The following is a 25,445-nucleotide window of genomic DNA, read 5'->3' as shown; positions in this document are numbered from 1 at the left end:
GCTTTAGCGCTATTGGTTACGATGACTGGAAAATGTCTTTATTGCCGCGGCAGCCAAGGGTTCGATACCCGACGCGTTCATCTTTTTTTCTTGATTTGGAATTTTAAAAATATTTTAGAAACAAATAGCTCATATTTTAGTATTTATAATATGACCAAACTTCAGTTTGAAAGAAAGGTTATTTTTAGCCAAATCTGGACACATTATGAATCAGGAAGTTTTTTGATGCATATATTTATTACTCCATATCAATTATAAAAAACAACTTTATACTGATAAATCAAAGCTTTATGTTTTCAGTTTTGTGACTAATTTTAAGAGAACCTTTCTAATTCTATATTACTTAATTAAAATTGTATATATAAGGCCAAGTAATAATCACATATAATGCAGCAAAAATCATTACAATTCGTTCCCTCTGTGTTTAAGTGATATCTAAAAAAACAAAAACCTGCTTTTAAGCCACTTGAACTAGTATGAGCTTATTTTAACATCATATGTAGTCTCCAATTTTTAAAACTTTGAAAGATAATTTTTCATTTATACTAGGAAGTGGTATCATAATAATTTGTCGAATCAGTTTTACCTATTTACACTTGTTAATTTCGTCAATTTTACACAGACAAAATGATTTTAATATCGCTCATGTTTTATTACCCAAAGGTAAACAGTGCGGTTACGCCGGAGAAATGTGACAACCACAATCCACGCTTACCTCTTCCGTGACTTCTAAAACATCGGGATTTCTTTTAGAAACTCTTGATATTTACTATATGAGTGTTTATGTATGTACAAGCTTCTGTATACATGTAAAACACAATAATTAAAATGCATTGTTATTTTATACTATCTGATACATATATGTATGATCAGCCGTGAACCATATTGAGCTATCTGATTACAAATGCATCTAATTCTCTATCCGTCAGTCGTAGATATATATATACAGAGATAATGAAAAAATATAAGTTCAAACAGTGTCAAAAGTTTGATTATAAATCCGAGCGCTTTCGGCTTTTTTTTTTTTAAAAAAAAAAGCCGTTTTCAAGGGTAGCATAAATCAAAACAGTAATCAAAACCGCCTGTATAGTTCGATATAAAATGCTAATTGATAATATCGATCAACAAAATTCCATAAAATCAGGCTTTGTGTATGTCCCGGGCGTGAGTATTTCGGTAGTCACCGTTTTGATATCATTTCTTCAACTTTACTTTTATATGGTAAAATTATAAACACTCTAAATTCAATTACGGTCCATGTAAAGTTTACAGCTTATTAGCTCCATTTGGTCCATATTTTAGTCCGTCTGTCCGGTCCGTTAACTTGCATATGGATCTCAGTCAATGCCATATATTATTTTGTAACTATAAGTTAGAAAATAAAAAAATGACTTATGGCGTATTAAATTTGCTTTGCTGCAAAACATTCTCATAACAATGGTAGAGGCTTTGTTCTATGTGTGAGCCCCAATGCTGTAGCACAGACGCATTGTAGAACACTATACACCCTCAATGAAGCGTCCATATTCTAAAAATATAGAAGCAGTTAATGAATTATAAACAAAATCTAAAAACGTTGTTGTAAAGATTGTGGCGAAATCGTGATTTAAAGGAAGTACTGTAACATCTACGCATTACCTTTACTATTTACATTGAAACTTCAAATTTTAATGCGTCATTGATATGTAAATGAATCAGGTTTGACCGACAAGCGCCAGAGCAAGTTTTGGTGAGTTTACTGCAATTGATCTGTTTTTAAAGGTCGCTGATTGGTTTAATGTTCTGTCGAGTGCTTTCAAGTTTCATCGTTTGGAAGATTTTGTCATTCAGTATTTAAAGTAGTGAACCCGTAATAGTAATGTTTAAAACATTGCATTAACTTGATACAGTCTTAAAGTTAACATTGTTTCGCACTGTGTTGCATCTTTTAAACAACTTTAACGTGTCGTTTTTTAAAGTTTGTATAATTTATGATATTTCTAGCTCAAAAAGAGACAAATTTCAAAGTAATAACCACTGTACAAAATATTCGCAGCGAGTTCATTATACCAACAATTTTGATAAAAGAAAACTCAAAGTATTGGTAAACAATTATATAAAACACAAAAATGAAACCGTCGAGAACATTTTTACTAGGGAGCCTCAAGTTAAAGGTATTAATCGGACAGAAATTTAACTCCAGCACAAAAAAATTATGGCCGAATCATGTGAGACTGTTTTAAATTTTGCTCTCTACTTTCAAAATTAACCATGGGGCAGAAGTAAACCCTACCTACATGTACATTTCTTCCACAATATGTAAACTAAAGAGTAAAGGTGAAATAAAGAACTTTTACCCCATGTAACTCAGTATTTTCAAAGACGTCTAACCTTGCACCCTTCTGTATCAGAGGTAAACTCCATTTTAAACAGCCAGAAAAGGCTTATCAAATGAAAAATCTCCACTTTTGTACAATAAATTTATAATAAGTCTTGAAAAACGTTTTACTAGAAAAAAAGAAATATAAAGAAAAAAAATGTTTGGTCCTAGTGCGGCTTGAACCTACGCCCTCCTGAAAAATTAGTCAAAATAGGTTTCTGGTATTGGAATTGAATACTCTTCAAACTGAGGTACACTATTACGGGTCCATTACTGTAAAGCAATATTGTTGTATCTTTGATTCGTTACTGACCATACAGCCTCACAATTGCACATTTTAAAGACCTGCTCCAGTCCTACCTTTTAACCTTAAATGGTCACTGAAAAAGCATGATAATCCTGACTATGAACTATGAAATAAAGTGTGGCGCGTGGCCGTTAACTGTTACCTATTGTAATCATGGGCTACATACACACAATAAAATATGAATAGCCACAGAGCAGGGCTTTAAGCGTACAGCATTCATTTAATATAAGTACGTAGTGGTGATGGAATTATTGTTATTCGTGGATGTAATGATGAACCAGATTTTGGACTTAGACTATGTTGACCAATCTCTGATGAATATTTCTTCTCATTTATTTTCATTTACGTATCGCCATAGTTTAAGTCGCAGAAAAGGTACCTTTTGACCCTAATATTTTTGTGTATTAAAAAGATGAAAATTGGAAGAAAAAAATGCACCTATTATTTCTGTGAATTTCATCATTATGGCTTGTTAGAATGCACTATTTATATAGAGAGAATCGGAATGAAACAGGATTACGTCTGTAAAAAATAGCGAGATTAGATAAACATTTATAAACATAGAGATGTATATGGGGAGCCGTTTTACTATTTTATAGGCATTTTTTTGATATCGAAAAATCATGTCTTGATATCAAAAATTCGATTTCTTGATATCAAGAATTCCATTTCTTGATATCAGAAAGTCATTTCTTGATATCAAAAAATAGTCACATTTTTACATATCAGAAAATCGATTTCTTGATATCAAGAATTCATTTTCTGATATCAAGAAATGGATTTTCTGATATCAAAAATTCGATTTTTTAATATCAAGAAATGGATTTTCTGATATCAAAAAATTCGATTTTTTGATATCAGGAATTCAATTTTTTGATATCAAAATCAAGCCTATTTTTTGAAATCAAAAATTCGGCACTTCCCTATCTAAATATAGATGGATTGAACAGGATCATATAGAATTGTATAATCCCTACTATGGAACGCCTAGACTGTCTGAATCCGCGCATGGAATTCACTTGTAAAAGCAAAAATTGTAAGGGTAAACGTTGTTTAATTTCATATGAAATCGGATATTTTTAAGCAATCAACTGGACAGCACAAACTGGCGAATGCACAACACAAATTAAGTAATGTACTGGACAAACTAGTAAATGTACCTAACAAAACTGTTTTATCTACATAACAAATTATGATTTGTACCAAACATATTGGGAAAAGCACATAACGTACTATTAATTGGACAGCACAAACTAATGTATGGACATCACAAACTAATAAATGTACCGGACAAACTAGTAACTGTACATAACAAACAGTTTTGTCTACAAGACAAATTATAATTTCTACCAAATATATTGGAAAATGCACACGACGAACTATTAATTGTACAGCACAAACTAGTGAATGCACAGCATAAACTAAGAAATGTACCGGACAAAGTAGTAAATGTACATAACAAACTGCCTTATCCACAAAAAAGATTATGATTTGTACCGAATATATTGGAAAAAGCACATGACAAACTGATAATCATTATGTCAAGACAGTCTAGGCGTTCCATACCCCGCACTGAATAAATTAATTAGGGATTATCCCTAATTGCATGTCTATTGTTAGAAAGGCGGGAATTTTTGATATCAAGAAATACTGACCATTTTTGATATAAAGAATTCGAAGTTTTGATATGAAGAAATCGAATTAAAAATGATTTCTTGATATCCAGAAATCGAATTGTTGATATCAGAAAATAGCCCGTATTTCTAATTATCAAGAAATGATCTCTTGATATCAAGAATTCGATTTCCTGATATCAAAAATGTAACTTTTTTGATATCAAGAAATCGAATTCCTGATATCAAGAAATCGATTATTTGATATCAAAAATTCATTTCTTGATATCAAAAAATGATTTCCTGATATCAAAAATTCGATTTCTTGAAATCAAGAATCATTTCTTGATATCAAAAGAATAATTCTTGATATCAAGAAATCGAATTTTTGAGAGATCAAATCATTTCTTGATATCAAAAATGCCTAGAAGATAGTAAAACGGCGCCCCATAGATGTACATTAAATATGTCTGTGCTACGCATACTGCGTGTAAGAATTGTTGAAGAATGTAATTCTTAGTGTCGAAAAAGAGTTATTCAATATTAGTTGTATGTAATAAATAGATGGTCATCATTATATAATACAATATAAATGTAATGAGTATTATTTTATAGTCTGAAATGGTGCTCCTTCTGCGAAACGAAAAAAATGAAGGAACATAAGCACAAATATACATAAATGAACCGTGCCATGAGAAACCAACATAGTGGGTTTGCGACCAGCATGGATCCAGACCAGCCTGCGCATCCGCGCAGTCTGGTCTGGATTCATGCTGTTCGCTAACAGTTTCTCCAATTCCAGTAGGCTTTGAAAGCGAACAGCATGGATCCTGACTGGTCTGGATCCATGCTGGTCGCAAACCCACTATGTCGGTTTTCTCATGGCACGGCTCAAATAGACTGGATGTATTGTTTCTGTGTCAATATGTTACGTTAAAGACATTAAGGTATTTAAACTTTGTTATTTATTTCCAGATAAAATCAAAATTATCAGAAAAGATAAAAATAAAATCATTTTATATATTATGCTATGATTTCAAAATGTTTTTATTATTAAAGTTATATGACTATCTTTTAAGTTGTGACTATATAATCTGTAAAATTATATTGTAGAAACACGTATATTCTAATTTGTAAACATAATAATCTATTTGAGCCGTGCCATGAGAAAACCAACATACTGGCTTTGCAACCAGCATGGATCCAGACCAGCCTGCGCATCCGCGCAGTCTGGTCATGATCCATGCTGTTCGCTAACGGTTTCTCTAATTGCAAAGGCTTTGAAAGCGAACAGCATGGATCCTGATCAGACTGCGCGGATACTGGTCGCAAAGCCACTTTGTTGATTTTCTCATGCCACGGCCCATTTCATGTATTCATAAAATTTAACTAGGTGTAGTAAATGACATAAAGTTCCATCGTTTAGTCATATACTTGTACATAATCATACATGCCAATTTGCATTCAAATGGTGTATGGATTAGAATTGCAAAGTGTCCAGTATTTACACATAATATATATTTATACATTGAAAGAAAAAAAGAATTATTAAGGTTTACTTCCTGCATTCAAACATTTAAGTTTCAAAACACAAGAATTGCTATTTCTTACCTTAATGTGTAGTTTTAAAACCAAGTTTTAATGTCTCTGTCATTACAGTCAAAATAGTATATGAGTAATTCTTACAAATTTGGGGTCTCCGTGGTAGAGTGGTGAAGGTTGCTGACTTTGAGTCACTTGCCTCTCAGCCTTGTGGGTTCGAGCCTCACTCCGGGCGTTACAATTTGGTAATGGGGGTATCTTTTTCCTGGTGATGTAATAAATCATTTTTATACACATTAAGTGTAGAAATATTTTTTTCCTGACAATTAATGACTTTCTAATGCCTCCTTTATAACAATGAAAATGGGGTGTGTACTAAATGTAGTATTGTTATTCTTACTTTGTGAGAAGTTATTCCTTGTAGAGCTTGGACACTCGACCTTTATATTGAAAAGGTTACACATTTATTTACTAGACCGTCACTCCCCCGGAAACCCTCCATATCTACATAGCTCAAGATACACATTTATAATTATACACATTATATATTGTATAAATGCAATTTTACTGCCTGTAATAATATTATAATTATAGAAGACATTTCTTTGTACTGAAACCTGTCCAAGAAAAAGTTCCGTTAACCCACAAGTTTTGAAATCACTATAAATCTTTATCGTGCCCAATTATACAATTGTTGTGTACAACCACAACAGTTACTACTAAACGTTCTTCTTTTGAAAATATTGTTATCCTCACGGGACCAGTCATCTATTGGTTTATTCAGCAAAGGAGTATCTCTTAAGGCGTCCTCCCGTTTTTGTATAGATTTAAAAGTGTCTTTTTTACTTGTGACGCCCAAAATCCTGTGCAAAAGTTATTCTTTGAATCCAGCTGACTTCGTATATCAAAATTGCCAACTAGATAAGAGAAAGGATTTTGTAAGTAAACATAGTCTACGTCCAAATAACGTTAGTTCCATTCTATAAATACATCTAATTCAGACTACAAACTGCCATAGTTGGCGGCTTTATTGATGGAAATATGTTCACGTCTATGTACATTTAATGTGCTGTCACTTAAAATGGTCAGTTTTTCAAACACGATATTATCCTCTGCAACAACTGATACTGGCACCGAAATATCAAGTTTCTTACAATGCCAACGCCAGTTTTCGAAAAACTCAAAGAAACCTTTATTAACTGTAAACGGTGTAGTTATTGGTCATATTCTAAGCTATGTTCAATATCAGTGTGATCACAATATCTGGCTTTGTTTCTTTACCTTGTCGGATTCTTGTTTGTTTATTTTAACTGATAATGAAATGTGCTTGTTCATTCGCACGTGAAGCTTTTGTAGTCCGTCTTTGTATTACCTCTACTGGTTTTCCAAAGACTTTTGTGGAAAATTCATGTTCTACTTTTCGTTCAAAGTCATCAACAAATACATGTGTACCTTTGCTTCCGAGTACCCTCGAAGTGTAGATTGACTGATATCGTCCTGGACCCTTTTGACAGCAACCAAGAGGAGCATCAATGATAATCACGTGCCAGTGTGTTTGTGTTACAGAAGCTGGTAATTGACTTCTTAAGTCTAGCTCGGACCATATTTCTGGACTGTTTTTATATTTTCCGAATGATCTTACTGTGTTTGTCGTATAACGTACACGGTAGGCTTCCAGGAATGAGTATTGTTTTACCATTTTATCGTACCACATTATATTATCTTCTATAAAAACGACTTTTCCTTTGGTACTATTGTGCCAATATGGACTATCATTTCCAAGTCCCCAAACCAATAAATTTCCCTTTTCTGGTAAAGTCTCGCTAATGGTTCTGATTTGTTCGGCACTCATCTGTATTCTATTTTCTCTTTCTTAATTCCATATTTTTTATATTGTGCAGTAGGTGTGTTTTATCAATGCTTAAAACACGCCCACTGAGCAGTAGAGTATTGACAAGCGTGAATATTTAATTAATCATTTGTATACGAACTCGTAAGGTTTTACAACACATCCCAATAACGCTCGTAACAAGTATATCTGCTGGTACGCAAATTATTCCATGTATACTCACTGAAATATATATTATATCAGTGACCTAATAAGACAATTATGGATCTATTTAAGAGGCAATAAAAATTCATGAGTAGTAAGCACGTGGAGAAAATACCATAAAACACGTAATTATTTATTGTTATTATTATTATTATTATTATTGTATACCAGAGATCGCAAATAACCCTTTTTTGCAGGATCTACACACTCTCTAAATACTCGTAACTCTTTTATCTATTTTTATAAATGTATTGTAGAAATGAGTTTATAACTGCTAATTTATCTTTATTTCATTAGACATGATTTTTGTTAAACTGAGTGTAAGTTAGTGTAATACTTTTGCTTACGGGATATTATGCCTGAATTTCACATTCACAGCGTACAGATAAACGGGTTGGAGTGTATAAACAGTATTGAATTTGGTACAACATTGTAGTATACAATAAATGTACTGCTAGCTAAACTTTGAATTTGTACTACTAATAAAACAAATGTGAGTTCTTTCAACCTATCATAATGATACAAATGTACATAAATTATATGTAGTTCAATTCACATTGTCATAATAATCAGTTGAAAGTAATCATAATATTGACACATACACAAACCAATACAATAAGATCATGTCCAAAATCAGCAATAATTGACGTTTGACAAAAACTCAGTTTGTATAACGTACGTCATTCTCTTTCGGTATTCATAATGCGACTTCCAGTTTATATATGGTTTCACGCATGTAACACAATTATATACATACTATATTGTATTTATTGTAAAGTATCTTAATCAATACAGGGGACATAACTCTATCAGCCGTCTACTTCATTTGGATAAGATTAATCTTTCTTTTGTAGAATGTTTGTCTGACCAAACTTATACTTGGACCAGAATGATCTTTGCTTCGGCTTTTTCTGTTTATTTTGAACAAAATACAAGCTACAATATTGTAAAAGTGTTTTTTCTTCGAAATTTTTTTTTTCCCTAGAAACGATTTGACTTAAAAAACATACTGAAAAATAACTCAGTATTACAGCGTTTCCTGTATACAGAATACATGTAGTATCTACATTCTACATCACCTTGGTCGTATAGGTTAAGAGTTTTCTGCGAACAAAATTTCATTAAGAGTTTAATTTCACTTACATCTACGTTGTATGTCTGTCCCTCCAAAACATTCTGCTACTGATTTTTAAAGACATTTTCTACAGTCTGCTTTTCTTCGAAATCCTTTCAGGAACAAAAACATAAACAAGTTTGATGTACAAACTAAAATTAACACCACATCAGGTCTCATATTCATCAATGTTTTCCGTCTTAGCTGAATTTAAATATGAAACTTTATTTGTCATTTATACTCAAAGTGCATGTTTAAAATCAAATGTCAAGTTAACGACTATTTTCAACTGATTGTCACTGTTAATGGTCAGTCTCAACTGAAGTTTAATCTTGAAGTTCTAGTAAAATAAGCAATCAAATCCCAATCTCAAACTAGGCTAATATGTTTAGTAAACATATAATAAGCATTGTATTATATTACAAATGGTAACTTTAAGAGATAAGGTATTAGGAGATAAGGTATATAACTTGTATACATTATAAAATTATCATTCATTAACTTGCTTTTTTGATTTCCGGTATAATTATTTCAAATTAGCAGTGACATTTCAGTCGTTTTTACTGATTGGGACCAGAGAAGCTCTGAAAGCTGACTGGATCTCGAGGATCCTTTGAATCTATAGAGCTAGTTTGCATTTAGGGATATAATTAGATTCAGGACAGTTGACTTTCTCGTACTTGAGATCCGCGAGGAAGTTCGCATTATAAATTATTATACAAGTAGAGAGAATTAATACGAACTAATCACCACCACAGTATACCAGACAAATTATGACAAAGCGCCTAGCAGAACAAACGAGCGTTTACTTCACAGCAAGTTCACCAACCCAGTAAGATTACCTCCGATGCTGCTTTATATACATACCTGAATTATACTGCACATTCGCACTGGTTCAACATTTGTATATGTACTCAAACCTCTGTTATCATGCCTCACATGTCAGCATGACATTTTAATCGTTTTTACCGATTGGGACCAGAGAAGCTATATTTTCTCTCTCTGAAAATTAACTGGATCTCGAGGATCCACTGAATCTATAGAGATAGTTTGCATTTAGTGAAACAATTAGATTCAGAACAGTTGATGTTCCCATACGTGGTATTTGCGAGAAAACAAATTGGCATAGCATTATAAATCATTATATAAATAGAGAGAATTTATAGAACTATTCACCATCACAATATACCAGATCAGCAACGGCAAAAGAGACTAGCAGAACAATTGAGCATGCATATTTCACAGCAAGTCCACTAACCCAATAAGATTAGTTTCAATGCTGCTTTGAATAATACCACACATTCGTACTGGTACAACATTTTGCATATAAGCTTAAATCTTTGTAATCTTGTCTCAAATCATCAGTTCTTTTAATATCAATCATATAACGAAAACGTCAATGAAGACCTAGATATCGTATCACATTAGGCAACAATGGCTTGTTAAAGTCAACGCGAAACAAAACCTGTATTTGCCAGCACTTTATTTTGAGAACTCCCGTTTAGCTTATGTTTATAAATACTTAGGCGTTGCATTAAGCAACGATGGCTCATTGCACGAAATTAATTCTAATATAGCTTCATCAGCAGTTAGACATTGTGTCTGGAATCATTCGTCCTCCACCTCTGATTCCCATATGGGAAAATTAGACCCATCGGTTTTTCGCACGAGTGAAAATATTTAATATAGCGCAAAGAAGGAGCCCTTTACTTTATTTAAATTTATGGGAAAAGTCTTATAGGTATTTTAGCTTTGCAAACGATGTGAAAATATTCAATGCATTTTCTTTCTTATGAATATTTTATTTTTAAAATGAATTTAAAAGAAAATGGTCTTTTTTTAGTATACTTTATGTCTGTCATTGAACATCGGGTCTGTCGAAAATTGAACTGATTTCGAGCTTGAATTAAATTTCGAGCGTGTAAGGAGGAAAAAGACTTAAAAGTTTCAAAACGTTGATATTTGAGGCGGCATATTTTGGGCAAGTTAGAAGTATAAGATCAAAATTCAAATTTTCGAAAGGATGACGTTGAATTTCGCTTACATTGAATTTCGCACAAACTCGGAAATCGAAATTAAAATCAACAGAAATTGTCGAATTTCGAGGCAGAATTGAAATAAGAGCCAGCAGGAAGATCGAAATTCAAATATTTTGAGTGGAGCGGTATTCTAGTGAATAATGTGTCGGCTGCTCAACCCAGAGGTCGTTGGCTCGAGTCCCACTGGGGTCACGACCATGACATCTCATATGACACCAGTACTGGATTTTCCAGGAAGCGAACTCGAGAGTGGTTACAATAAGCTTGAAGCTTTCATCACAATCGAGCTAAAACAAATTAGTATAAAATAAACTAAATATTTTGAGCTAGCATGAATTTCTAGTCAATCGGCTTTTAAAAAAAATAATTGCGATCTTTAAACTGGCTCTAAATTCAATACCTGCTCGATATTCGGATTATAAATTTCACTTGTTCGACATGCAGTGCTAGATTTTCGAAACGTCGAGCCCGCTCGCAAATAAAATTAATGCAAGATCGAAATCCAGCTGTTTCAAAAGTTAGTTTCACATTCAATCCCAGTTTTAAATTCGATTGCTTTGAAAATTCGAGAAGGCTTGAAATATAATACCGGGAATAATCTATTTAGAATTTTAAAAACTTGAATGTCGATGTATCCGATCTTGCACGATTTTTAATCTTTGAATTATGATCTTGAGCAGATCGCTGTTTCAGAATAATACTGAAATTCAGCTTTTCAAAGTTTGAAGTACGATTTTCGAGATGGCTCAACACTAATTGCTTGCTCGATATTTGGCTTTTGTCAATTCAACATCAATCTTTGAACAGGCTGTTCATTCAATACAAGATCGAAATTTGGCTTTTGGAATATTATGAATTTTGATCATTGAGCTGGCCCGAAATTAAAAGCGATTTTAAAATTTGACGTTATTCGATCTTCAGGTGTAGCTTAGGATCAAAATTCAATAAGTTAAGAAATTGAATTTCGATCTTCGAGCTGGCATAAGATTCTAAGCTAGTTGGACACCGCTCACGACATAATAATAAATGTGCAGTTATTTGATTACACAAAAATCTATTTAAAACCTTATCATGATCATCAGACAAAGTATTATAAAAGCGAGCTTCCGTTTGATTGTAAGATAGTAGAAATTATTTTTGCAAAGTGATTGTTCGGTTTTATAATAATGTGTTTGTTGAGAAAACCGTTATAAATGGTATTCTGATTAATCCACCAAATACCATTTAGGTTTCTATTTTCTAATTCATCTTAGGAATCACTGTGAATTACCTTAAATCCATATGATCAAAAGTATTAATGTAACGGTACATTGGCGAAGAAGGGTTAGACATCGGCCTAAAATACGGAATAGGCCGAAAACTACCGAACAGTCTCGACAGCAGATTTACCTGGCCGAACTTATTATCGGCTTTTGTGGTGATTTTCACGATGGGTCTAATTTTCCCATATGTGTGGGGAAGTTGGCAGTTACTTGCGAAGAACAGGTTTGTACTGGTACAGAATCCAGGAACACTGGTTAGGTTAACTGCCCGCCGTTACATGACTGAGATACTGTTTGAAAACTGGCGTTAAACCCAAAACCCCCAAAAAATATATATCAGCAGTTAGAGGTTTCGGCACAGTGAAGATATTCAAGGTTAAATTGAAACGGGAAACCTGGTTTGACTGTCTAATTTAATACACAATATTTAATTTTGATTGATAAATAAAGCCACAGAGAATTACACAGTTCTCTCGGTGAGCAATATCCAAATACTGTATAAGGGACCAAATAATTATAATTTGAAAAAACAATGCAGATTACTTATGGTACGCTGGCTAAATCGGTAATACCGTCATATATCAAACCTTTGAATCATCAGCAATGTAGACACAATATATTAGCCATTAGATATATTTTTAAACAGAACTTCAAGCGCCTGGAATTCCTTCCTTTTACCTTTCTTCTCAGGTTCCTAAAGCAAGAATACGAAACAAATGTAGTAACCGTAATTCGGACTAAACCTCATATCCTCCAAGATCCAAAACATCAGATCTTGTATCTTCAATACCATCCATGAAAGGCTCTATTAAAACGAATCAGCAACATTTTCATTTTATTTTTTGTAGTTTCTGTTTGTTTTTTTTTTGTTTTTGTTTTTTTTCATGATGTTTTATAACTGTTTATGTGATGATCAAAGTGTAACTGTGTATGTTCAGGTGTCCGGTCTTTTCCTCATAACGTCAACAGTTATCGATTGATAACCGTCAGTACCATCTCTGTTATTGTAACTTGAGGATGGGGAAATTTACCTATAAGGTAATGTAGGGTATAGGACGGCAAGCAAATGACTCATTATTTTTTATGTCTTTCTCTTTTGTTCGGTTTTATGAGGGGCGTTCGGAAATTACCCGGACCTTTTGCTCTTTCTCAAAAACCGTTCAATATTTTTCAAAAAAACCCTTTTATTCTTTTTCAAAGTATTAACCACCTACGTCTATACCTTTCACGTTTTCGTGGAAGCTTTTGATTTCATATACAAACCATGAAGTAGACGTACGGCTGAGGTACCGATTTACAGTTGAAATCAAAAAAGCCCTGGTCTCATTTTCGTTTCCAGTGAGCCTTTTTCAGTTCTGAAAACAAACAAAAGTCACACGGTGAAAGACTGGACTGTACGGAGAATGGGAAAACAATCACCACTTTAGCGAGCTGGAAAGTTAATAAAGATCAGACAGTATGAGTGCGGCGGAGTGGTGGGGGGGGGGGGGGGGGGGGGGGGGAAGGGTAAGGGGTCATTGTCATGAAAAAGAAAGACATTTTCTGGGCTTTATCTGGGACACAACCTTTTTCAGTTTTTCTTTGGTTGTTTCAAAAATACTTATGAATTGTATAAAGAAGTAACAGTTTGACCTGGTGGCATAATATGAGCAAGTTTTATTCCACATGAGTCCCAAAAAGAAAACCTTGCCACCAGAGGGAGACAGCTTAAACTTCTTGGAAGGTGGGGAACCAGCTCGTTTCCTTTGCTTTGACTGAGCTTTTGTTTTAGGTTCAGGGTAATGAAACCCACACTTCATCCCCAGTGTCAATGCAAAAACGGTTTTCATCGCGGTTAAATCGCCCCAAATGTTCTTTTGCTATGGTCACCCGGGACGCCTTTTTGGTCTTCTATTAGCTGTTTTGGCACCTACCTAGCACTTACTTTGCTCATACGTAATTTTGCGTGTAAAATCAGATGTACCAATGTTTTACCGATCCTTAACTGATTAGGCACTTACTGTGTAATACTGTGATCTTTGTTGACAAAATTTCAACATTCGTCACCATTGTAGGGGTCAATGCCTCAGCGGTCCTCACTGGCTTGCCCCCTCACGCTTGTGAGTGCAGTGTGTATCGTAAATGACGATTTTTAACTTCTGATTTGCAAAATATCAAATTTTTATTTTTAATATCTGATCTGGCGCATAATAATGGCATCAAATTTAAAAACACAAACAAGCAAAATTATGTTTCACTAGAAAAATAGAAAATAAAACAAACAGGAAAGAATTCAAAGAACAGAAAATAAGGCAATTTGTTTCGGACATCGCGTGGAAAATTCCTTTTGTTTTTAGTTTGATAAATGCGCCAGAAGAAGGTAAGAAGGTTGCCTTTTTCGTGTGTAATATTTCTATTTTCTATTTTAATTTAAATATTGATTTATTATATTGTAGGCATTGTTATTTGCCACATTCATTTCATATGCTAGGGGGATATAGGCCTTTTATTACAACCGAAATCCCGGATACTGCTTTGTACATGCAGTGGTAATTCACTTAATAAATAAAATATGCACTTGACCTTATCTGGGTCCGTATTCATAAAGCATCTTAAGTATAAGTTTTGACTTAAGTTTAAGATTTTACTTAAGTTTGTGGTGATTTCAACTTAAGTCTAAGTAAAATCTTAAGTTCTAGTCATAAAACATCTAAAACTTAAGATACGTAAGAAATGACTTAAGTCAGAAAATAAAAAAGCGTGGTGAGTACGATAAAGTGTTGTTTTCAGATAAAAGCACTTTAAACATAATTGTGCATGTTGTATCTGTCTGAAATTAATGTTGTTTTTTTAATGTTTTCGTCCACAATAAAAAACAAAAATTACGTATTAAATTGTTTTATGAATAACAAATATACTTAAGTAAAATAAATTTCTAACCTAAATAATACTTAAGTAAATAATCAATTTCTTATACTTATACTTAAGATGCTTTATGAATACGGCCCCTGGACACGATTTCAAACCTTGTGAACTTAACACGTTTCCAAAGTAAGTAACCACAGGCACACTAACTTGCAATTTTTCCCCATTAAAGCGTATGCTATTTTCAGCTGCTCGCTGTAAAACAGCCATGCTCTTCTCTAGAGCGACCATAACACAGTATATCTTTTACATTTGTGACTACGCCTTCTAGACCTTCAAAGCATTGGTCAATTTTCCTCATGAACTCATCTCCGGAGTTTTTAAGACCACATGGGACGCGCAAATTTCTAAACCTGCCTTTCATAGTGTTGAATTTGAAGTATGAGGATTCCTCAGTTAATCAGACAGACCAAACTCTTGACCTTACATCTAGTTTTGTGACACTTTTGCATTGGCAAGTTTTGGTAAACTATCATTTAAAGTTTTCATGGGATAATGAGGCCTAATAATGTGCTTATTAAGGTCTTGATGGTCTAAAAATATTCTGATATTTCCATAACAACCATGGAGTTGACCCGGGAAGTAGGCTCAATGACCTTAGCTATGACCCCTGTTTTTTCCATGCGCTGCAACTCAGCCTTAGCTTTGTCATGCAATGCTGTGGTTAACTAACGGGGTGGATGCACATCCGGGCAGCATTTGGATCAATTAATTGAACAGTTCATAGGCAGTTATCCTATATACTTAAATACATGAGAATAATCTGTAAGCACAGATTTTTTAGTAAGGGTGGTCTTATTTGAAACCCCTTCTTCAACTGAGCATGCCAGGCTTATTGAAATATAAACTTGACTGACAACCGAGTAGTGGTGGTGATCTGGTATCTACGACATGAAATGTTACATTTTGTGCTAAGCCAAGGCCAATTTGTCTGCACTGAAATAAAATGCACCCTTTTACATGTAGCTTATGGCAATTGTATGCAGTTAGCCTAGATGCACTACTCTCTAAAGGAGCTTTGATCTCCTGAGAACATGTGTCAGCTTTAAAATTTATTTCTTCTAGCTGTTCTGATACAGTACTCTGCATAAAGCTCTTCATGTTTAAGATGACATGACATTATATTACTGTTATTATCATTATTATTATACCAGATTTATATAGCGCCCTTTTCATGATAAACACGTTCAAAGGCGCTTTACAAATAGCAAACGCACCCACACAGGGCGCGAAATTTATCCTCTACTAGCACAGACACAGATCGATCTGACCAGAGGGACAGAGTGAGATAGGGCCCCCAGAACAGACACAGAGAACTTTTTAGATTCAGACCTGTCAGGCTAACTTAGCCTAGCTTTTTGCGAATAGACAGTCTGGTTCTTGAACGTGCCCGGTGAATAGCACCAATACACGCGGAACCGTCTTTCCTGGGAAGAACCAGTACAGGCCTCTAAGTTAGGTGGGACACACTCAAGAGTATCTCGGAAATTTCCAGTGCCTGGACCGGGATTCAAACCCCGGACTTCTAGATTGACAGTCAATCGTGTTACCACTAGACCACCGGCCCACATTGTACACTATTAATGAATAAATCTGTCTCATATGCATCCATATCAAGAACAGCACTTTCTATGTCATTCACATTGACAGCACGGCAAATGTTAGCAAAATGACTTCACTTTTTGCAATAGTTACATTGTTTTCCAGAAGCTGGACATTTTTTGCAGGATGTTTTCTACCATAGTTCCCTCATTTTTGTTCTTCTATGTTATTTGTCCCACGTTGTCACTTTGAATGACTGTGACTCACCCCTTCACGATTTGTTTTTTTTTTCGGCTTGCCTCTTTTCGCTGTGGTTGATATTTCGGTTTTTTGCTTTTTTGCTTTTTTACATTTCTTGCTAATAGTATGTTCATTGAATATGATTATTCTTCGGCATATTCATAGTTCTGGTATATTCTGATTGCTTCGACCATTATTCTCACGCACTATTTAGCTTTTCTCGGGTTTTGTCTGAAGAGACGCCAAACATAATTCTATCTCTTATCATTTCTTCTGTTCTCTCATTGTGTGCGAAACTGCAGTCTTTTGCAAGATTTTGTTCAATTTGGTAATAAACTGCTCTATTGTTTTTTTCTCCCTGAATTTCATTTTTGAATTTGTATCTTGCAAAAGCATGATAGTTTTGGGGCTGTAAATGTTCTTATATCTTATTACAGATTTCCTTAATGTCCTTACTTTCAGCTTTTGTTACTGTAAATGTTCTATAGATGACATGCCCTTTGACTCAAATCTAGAGAAGTAAATAGGTTATATGAGCACAAGTCTCTTTTTTCAAGGGATCTCAAAATATCAAACTGCAATGTTCAAGTTTTATCTGGGTTGCTCCAATCCAAATCCATTGTGGATACGGGTACTACGCTTAAATCTGTTTTCGGAAGTTATGTCTTTTATGTATATCCAACACAAGTTCTACTGTCACTAATTAGTCCAACTAAATGATGCTAAAAATTATCCAAAAAATAAATTTAGGTGTTTCTGACACCATGTTTTGTGCTATTATATATGTGCTATCATTCGAACTGAAATAATGAATCAAGACGTAATCAAGTGTAATATTTATAGATCTTTACTTTAATACAAACTAACTAAAACCGAATAAAATTTATTAAAACATAGCTATTTAATGTAAGTCAAGGGAGGTAACTGCAACAGTCTTGCTTAAGTATTTCATTACTAGCATTATTTAAGTACATTATACAATAACGAGTACGTAGATACTGCAAAAATGAAAGCAACTTTTTCATTCATGTTCAGTTTTTCTATCTTTAATATTAAGCAGCAGCAGCAGCAGCAACAACAACAACAACAATAATAACAATAATAACGATGATAATAACAATAGTAAAATAATAAATAGTATACATGTATCCATCTGAACAATTACGTGTTTTATGGTACTTTTTTCCAGGTGCCTACTACTCATAAATCTAATAACTCCATAAATAGATCAATATTTGTCTGACTATGTCGCGTATATAACACACTTGGTATTTCAGTGATTATTCAAGGATTAATTGGAATACCAGCAGTTATAATTGTTTTGTTACTTTATTAATATTAAGCTGGCTCTGCGGTGGTTAAAACTTAATAGCACTTAGCAAACTGCATGACTGTATCATTTGATAATACAATAACAGACGATGAAAAGAAATTACGTTGAATCATCATAGAAAAATTTGCCTGACAAGCGCTATTCTAGATGTATATGATTAATCAAATATTCACAATAAATGCAAGAAAAGTGTCCATACTGCTCAGTTGGTGTGTTTTAACCATTGATATTTGTTTGTTTTGGGTTTAACGTCGTTTTAGCAGTATTTCAGTCATGTATCATTGATAGAACACGCCCACTGCGCAATAAAATAAATACATGAACTATCTTAAGCCAGACATTTTAAAGTGGGGCTTTGGTTTCACAAATCAGTTTACAGTCCTACTTGTGTACCTGCATCAGATAACAAGTGATGTTTAGGATATAAAACTGTGAAAATGAAATTAGGAAAACGAAACGTTTTGTTTTATCTATTTTTTGTGCCATGTATTGTTCTCATTGCTCGGAACTTTAATGATACTATTAAACGACCACAGAACGGTTATAACATTAATAATCAAATTCATTTAAAGGCTTCTTCGCAAAATCGTGAATATAATGGTAACGTCTCACAAGAGAGAACTTACTCCAATGACACAGAACAACGTCGAATAGCGTATGGAATACAAATGAGTGGCGAACAAATCAGAATCATAACCGAGACTCTACCAGAAAAGGGGAATTTATTGGTTTGGGGACTTGGAAACGACAGTCCATATTGGCACAACAGTACAAAAGGAAAAGTCGTTTTTATAGAAGATGACATTCCTAAGCGGAAAGCAGGTATAATGTGGTACGATAAAATTGTAAAACAATACTCATTTCTGGAAGTCTATCGTGTACATTATACGACAAACACAGTCGAATCATTTATGAAATATATAAACAGTCCAGAAATATGGTCCGAGCTGGACTTGAGTAATCAATTGCCAGCTTCTGTAACACAAACACACTGGCACGTGATAATCATTGATGCTCCTCTTGGTTGCTGTCAAAAGGGACCAGGACGATATCAGTCAATCTACACTTCGAGGGTACTCGGAAGCAAAGGTACACATGTATTTGTTGATGACTTTGAACGTAAAGTAGAACATGAATTTTCCATAAAAGTCTTTGGAAAACCAGTAGAGGTAATACAAAGACGGACTACAAATGCTTCACGTGCGAATGAACAAGCACATTTCATTATCAATTTATATAAACAAACAAGAATGGAACAAGGTAAAGAAACAAAGACAGATATTGCGATTACACCAGGACTGAACATAGCCAGTAATGTGACCAATAACTGGACCATACTGCTTACAGTTAACAACGGTTTCTTTGACTTTTTCGAAAATTGGCGTTGGCATTTTAAGAAGCTTGGTATTTCCTTGCCAGTATCAGTTATTGCGGAAGATGATGTCGTCTTTGAAAAACTAACCAATTTAAGTGACAGCACATTTAAAGTGCATAGAAGTGAACATATATCAATCACTAAATCCGTCAACTATGGTAGTACTTTGTATAAGAAGATGGTCTCAGCACGACCAAGATATATTCTGATGTATTTAAAGAATGGAACTAACATTATCTACTCTGACCTAGACACTGTTTGGTTACAAAATCCTTTGCCATACCTAGAAGGCAATTTTGATATAAAGAGTCAGTTGGATTTAAATAATAGTTTCTGCACAGGGTTTTTGGCCATCAAAAGTAATAAAGAAACTTTGAAACTTATACAAAACTGGGAGAACGCCTTAAGAGATAAGCTTAATCGGAATCAACCAATATTTAACAGGTTGGTGAGAAAATCATCCGTAAACATAAAAGCCTTAAACAGCAAAATGTTCCCATCAGGAAAACAATATTTCAGTCAGTTTTCAAAAGAAGAACGTTTAGGAGTTGTAGTTGTACATAACAATTGGATAATTGGGCACGATAAAAAGATGAAGCGATTCCAAAACATGAACTTGTGGGTAAACAGAACTTTTTCTTAGACAGGTCTCGGTGTAGCATGATGGCTTTTAAAACTTAAATAATTCTATTTTGATTTTGTGCTCTAGAAGTTTAAATAAATTGATTTGAATATGCCCGATATGACGTATTTTACCGGCTTTTATGCTGAAATGACTTGCAGAACACAGTAACCTGTCTTGTCCATGAATTAAATTGTTTTAAAACTTGCTAAAGGTGTTAAATATTGTGTCTGGGACTGTTGTTCGTCAACACCTACTCAAAATGATAAGATTTTCACGCTCTGAAAATGACCTTTTCGTCTTAAACTCTGCGAAAAACATGGCCTCGATGTGTAAATAACGAGGTGCTTATTTCAAAACTGTCCTATCATTTTCCAGTAAAACTTCTTGTCAATTTAAGACCATAATAACTTGCTTGACATACCCTTAAGCAAATAGGCCTATCAGTTATTGATGTAATTACATTTTGGAAAAAAAGCGAGATTCTCACGTTGTAAAGTCATCATTCGCCTCCGAGAAGAGACAAGATGGCAGAGGCCATGTCTTGCGAAATTAACCGAAAGTAAGTAGATTTCTGACTTATGCATTTTTTGAAACAAAATATTGTATCTGATTGACATGACAGTCAATTGTTCATCATATTTATCTGTTTCCACATAGAATGGCAAAGAAATATATCCGGCAAAAAGTTAAGGATGTTACTAAGAAGCAAATAATTTCATTAGTCAGGATCAATTTAACAGTAAACGAATGTTTTAGGTGTATAGCTTAGTTCTAATTCTTCATAAAATTTGAAAAAATCTATACAGACCGGACAAAAGTACCAAATTTTCAACAAAGGTAGTTTGGACCAATACAAGACTTTTGGCTGTAAGGGCCAAGGTCACAGCTCTTTGGAATTCTATTTTTGGAACATTCAAAATGGCCGCCATTAGAACAAATATCTATTTTAGTAGAAGTTAGTTTTTATCTTATTCTTATTACATATTTATGTGTAAACTGATTTATTAGAGTCAAGTGATGCATTTGCATGAAGTAATGTCAATTTTCACGTTCGTCTGTCTGTAAATCCGTCTGTCTGTACGTCAAAAATGCCGTTTATGAACAGTATACTTGTGGTTATAATTATTAGATTAGCCCCATAATTTGAAGCTTGACTTTAATTATATATTGGTGCAGTGGAAAACAATATGTTTGACCAACTTTTGGATGAAGCATATTATTATTTGTTTCGTCTGTCTGTCCGTCCGTCGCAAAAATCATATATCTCAGAACCGCTGTTTTGGCTAAATCCGAGGGATTTTTAAGATTTTCGACATTATTTATTCTATAAATTGTTAAATGCCTATTGTTATTTGTAATATTCAAGCGACTGTTCCTGAAATACCTATTTACATGCAAAAATAATGTATAAAAACGATTTGTTTTAACTTCTTAAAGGGCCATAATGTCTTTGTTTATTATGTGACTGCCGCATGAACTGTTGTGAACATAAAATATATTAATAACTAGTTAAGTCTTATTTTTGATAATTTATTAATAACATATTTTTCAAAGGTATTTTAAGTATGACTCACAAAGTAAAACGCATTGCTTAGTCCGTTCTTTTTTATTACCTCCCCTTTATGTAAAAGGATAAATACACGTGCAGTAATGAATGAAGTGCTTTTCCAGTCATGTAATTTTGTATATTCTCTTTTGTTTTGAGAGTTGCTGTATCGGGTTTTTACATTTTGGAATTTTAACAAAGTAAAGTTCACTTAAACAACGTGACAAGATACTATTGCAACATTAAAAATAAGGCTTGAACATTTAAGATGTGGGAAATTTCCTATTCTGTCAAAACATTTTGATACATGTTCTATTCTTATGTCTGTATAGAAAGCACATTGTACATGTCATATATAACAAATGTTATTTATGCAAGTTTTAAGGAGATTGCATTTATCTTTTATCGTCAACGGGGCTGCTATATTCTAGGGGTTATTTCAAGGTTAGAGAGTTAGGTGTAAGGTAACTAACTGAAAATTGATTTATTACTCAATGTAATGATGATGATTGTATAACAGCTTATGTAGTTTACATGTTGAGATTGAATGCATGCTAAATGATTAGCTCTCATAAGTAAGTATATCTGAATAAATTAACTATTGCCGAACATGCATTTTAAGCAGTGTGATGAAACATATAAATTAAATTAAAGATAGAAAATAGTTTGTCATCTTTTATGCAGTGTAAATAGTGATGCTGTTTTCAATCTATTAAAAATGTTGGTTGTTTAAGAAGGAATGAGTCATGATAAGGGAATTTCGAAGTATTTAAAGGCAATATGTATGCTGCAAAAAAGTTTGATGTTCATTATGTTGCATTCTGTGCATAGATTCCATATACTATTCTAGTAAATACATAAAGAGCATATGTCTGATGATACATTTTGTGATATGAAGGCATATATTGTTGTCATTTTGACTTGAAATTTAGCGTACGTAGAAATGTGGCTTTGCAGTTACAGTATTCACTTAATTTTCTTTCTAGAATGGGCTGAGTATAAAGATCATTAGACCATTAAAAAGTGTACAGACTTATCTTTGTTATTTCACTTCGAGCGCAAGAATCCTTTATACATAAATAAAGTATAACGTTTGTAATGCTACGAATTATATAAAGTTTATGCATACAAATTAGTACAGAGTTACGAGTTGTCATAATAGCATAAATGGGAGTTTTTAGTGATAGCAATAATATAATTATTCATCCTTGTTTTATGAAACTATAACGTTAGTTATACTATTAATTTTCAGCTCGAATTGTTTTGAACTAGAAGTTTATCTGACCACACTCGAATCCATTTCCTGAAATCATATGTTCATTTAAGAAGGTTTGGTTATATCAAGTGGTAATCAAACTCTGGGTTGAGCAGGACCGACATCTTAACCTAGACAACGCTTCCTTACTATAGTTGTAGACAAGTGACTTACTAACACAATTTCAGTAAAGAGGCTCTGACATGAATGTGGCCAGGAAACACTTTAAAAGTATCTCACCAGAAGACTTTGGTTTGGTGATTTGAACAGGAAAAATGTCTGTGTGGTCAATGCTTTCTTTGCAAGTTATGTAAACTTTTTGAGTTAACTATTTGTCGCTTTATTAGTTTGATTAATGTGATACTAAATTTATAAAAAACAAGAACCATAGCTTATTATGACATGTAATGATGTTACAAGAACCATAATGAAAGATGACCCTGTCTTCCAGTATACTTTTTTTATAGAAGTGAGAATGGATGCTATATGCAACTCATTTGAGGGCACTTGTACCAAGTTAGTGGCGGATATGAAATGCTCCTTACATCATTTGATAACTCCACAGTATTAATTGATGTGCGTTTTGTGGTCTCTTCCAAAAAAAAAAAACCAGGCGACACGATTTGTGATAGACAAACAGACAGACGGACGGACTGACAAACAAAACAAAATGGAAAATATTTTCTACAAAAATGTAGTTGTTACACATTTATCACCTCTAGATCAATCGTGATCAAGCAGCACATTACAGGGCTTATGTGTATGTACATAAGGAGACATTTGAACGTACGTACGGTCGAATGCAGACAGATCGTTTTGCTGACCGACTTTATGCAAATGTATCACTTGAGACCCTAAGAGTAAGTATCAATCTTTATACATAGATATATATCAAGAATAAGATAAAACTAAATTTTACTAAAATAGTATTTTTAATGGGCATTTTTAATGTCTAAAATAGAATCCAAAGAGTGCGCTTGCCCTATAACCAAAAAGTCTATATTGTCCAAAGCTACGTGTGACCTTGCCTCCTTACATCATAAGTCTGTATTGTCCACGTTGTCAATAGGACTAAAATACTAAGCGGACAGATTTTGAGGTGAAATTCACAGACAGACATACAGAGGTAAACGAAACAAAATGGCAACAATTTTCTAACATTATTTTTAGTCTTTATACATATCTATCATCTAATCAATCGAGATCAGATCACAATTACGGGCTTATGATGTTGTACGTATAAGCGATGGTTTAAATAGAAGAATTTTAACGCAGACGGAGAATGTAAGATAGACCGTTACGTAAATACCTTAATTATGCAAAACATCTGACCAAGTAATATAATCAGTTACATAATATGTATCAAGAATAAGTAAATACTTTTACTAAAACAGCTATTGTTTAATGGCAGCCATTTGAATGTTCTAAAAGTTAGATGCAAAGGCGTGACGTGGCCTTACAGTCAATTTTATATGTCCTAAGCTACGTTGTACAATTTTGGCACTTTTGTCCAGCCTGTCTAGATCTCCGAAATGGCATTCTACAGTACTAAAATTATGTAGTTGTCCTATAATATTTTAAACTGGATTGTTTACTTAATATGTCTAGTTTTAGAATCGAATATAAAGTTATTAATGTGATTTGAATGTAGATAAACCGAATATTGTATTCGGTGTTTGGCACCAGTGTCGTGATTAAATACATTGACTTAAAGACATAAGTACTTAAAAGGACTATTCTACGTAAAACCACACGTGGGATCGTATGGACGGGATATTCTGTTTACACTTCACATGTTGATACATTCATGAAGGTTTGAATGTTTTTTGAAAAAGGATTGCAAAAAAAAGACTTTTTTGGGGGGGGGGGGGGATGTTGGTAGTGACCGGTGAGGGGAGTACAAAAGTTCACATGTTGATATAATATTGAAGGAAATAAAAATGAAAAAAAACTTGTTGTAGGTGGAGACGGAGGAAGATGCTGCATGATCGGCAATGGCGTCTGACTTGTGGAGGACAGGTGGGGGAGGGTCAAGTTTCGATGTTGATAAATATTCATGCAATGTTTTAAAAATTAAAAATGAGGGCATGAAGGCTCTGTATCGCTTACTCACCTTTGGCCCTAAGTCATAAAGATTACATTCGGACAAGTTTCATTGATTATGGTCATAAATGTGGCTCTAAGTGTAATGCTTTTCCTTTGTTTGACCCGTGCTATTATTTGACCCAATTGACCATTTTAATTGGACATTAAGATCATCAAGATTTAACATCTGATAAGTTTCATGAGATACAGTCTAATGGTAGGCATAGAGTGTTACAAATTTCCTTTGATTT

General features: G+C 33.7%; 1 protein-coding gene across 1 annotated transcript; it reads right to left on the bottom strand.

Moving 5' to 3' along the window:
* Positions 1 to 1,429: 1,429 nt before the first annotated feature.
* LOC128548818 (uncharacterized) lies at positions 1,430 to 7,520 on the bottom strand. Its single transcript, XM_053524307.1, has 2 exons — positions 7,194 to 7,520; positions 1,430 to 1,528 (listed from the first exon to the last, which is right to left on the bottom strand). The coding sequence occupies exons 1-2, from the start codon at positions 7,518 to 7,520 to the stop codon at positions 1,430 to 1,432; spliced, it is 426 nt and encodes a 141-aa protein (XP_053380282.1).
* Positions 7,521 to 25,445: the final 17,925 nt, after the last annotated feature.

Source organism: Mercenaria mercenaria, chromosome 15 (genome assembly GCF_021730395.1).
Source record: "Mercenaria mercenaria strain notata chromosome 15, MADL_Memer_1, whole genome shotgun sequence".
NCBI lineage: Eukaryota > Metazoa > Mollusca > Bivalvia > Venerida > Veneridae > Mercenaria > Mercenaria mercenaria.
Note: the sequence above shows the minus strand (reverse complement) of the source record. Positions and strands in the feature narration are given on the sequence as shown.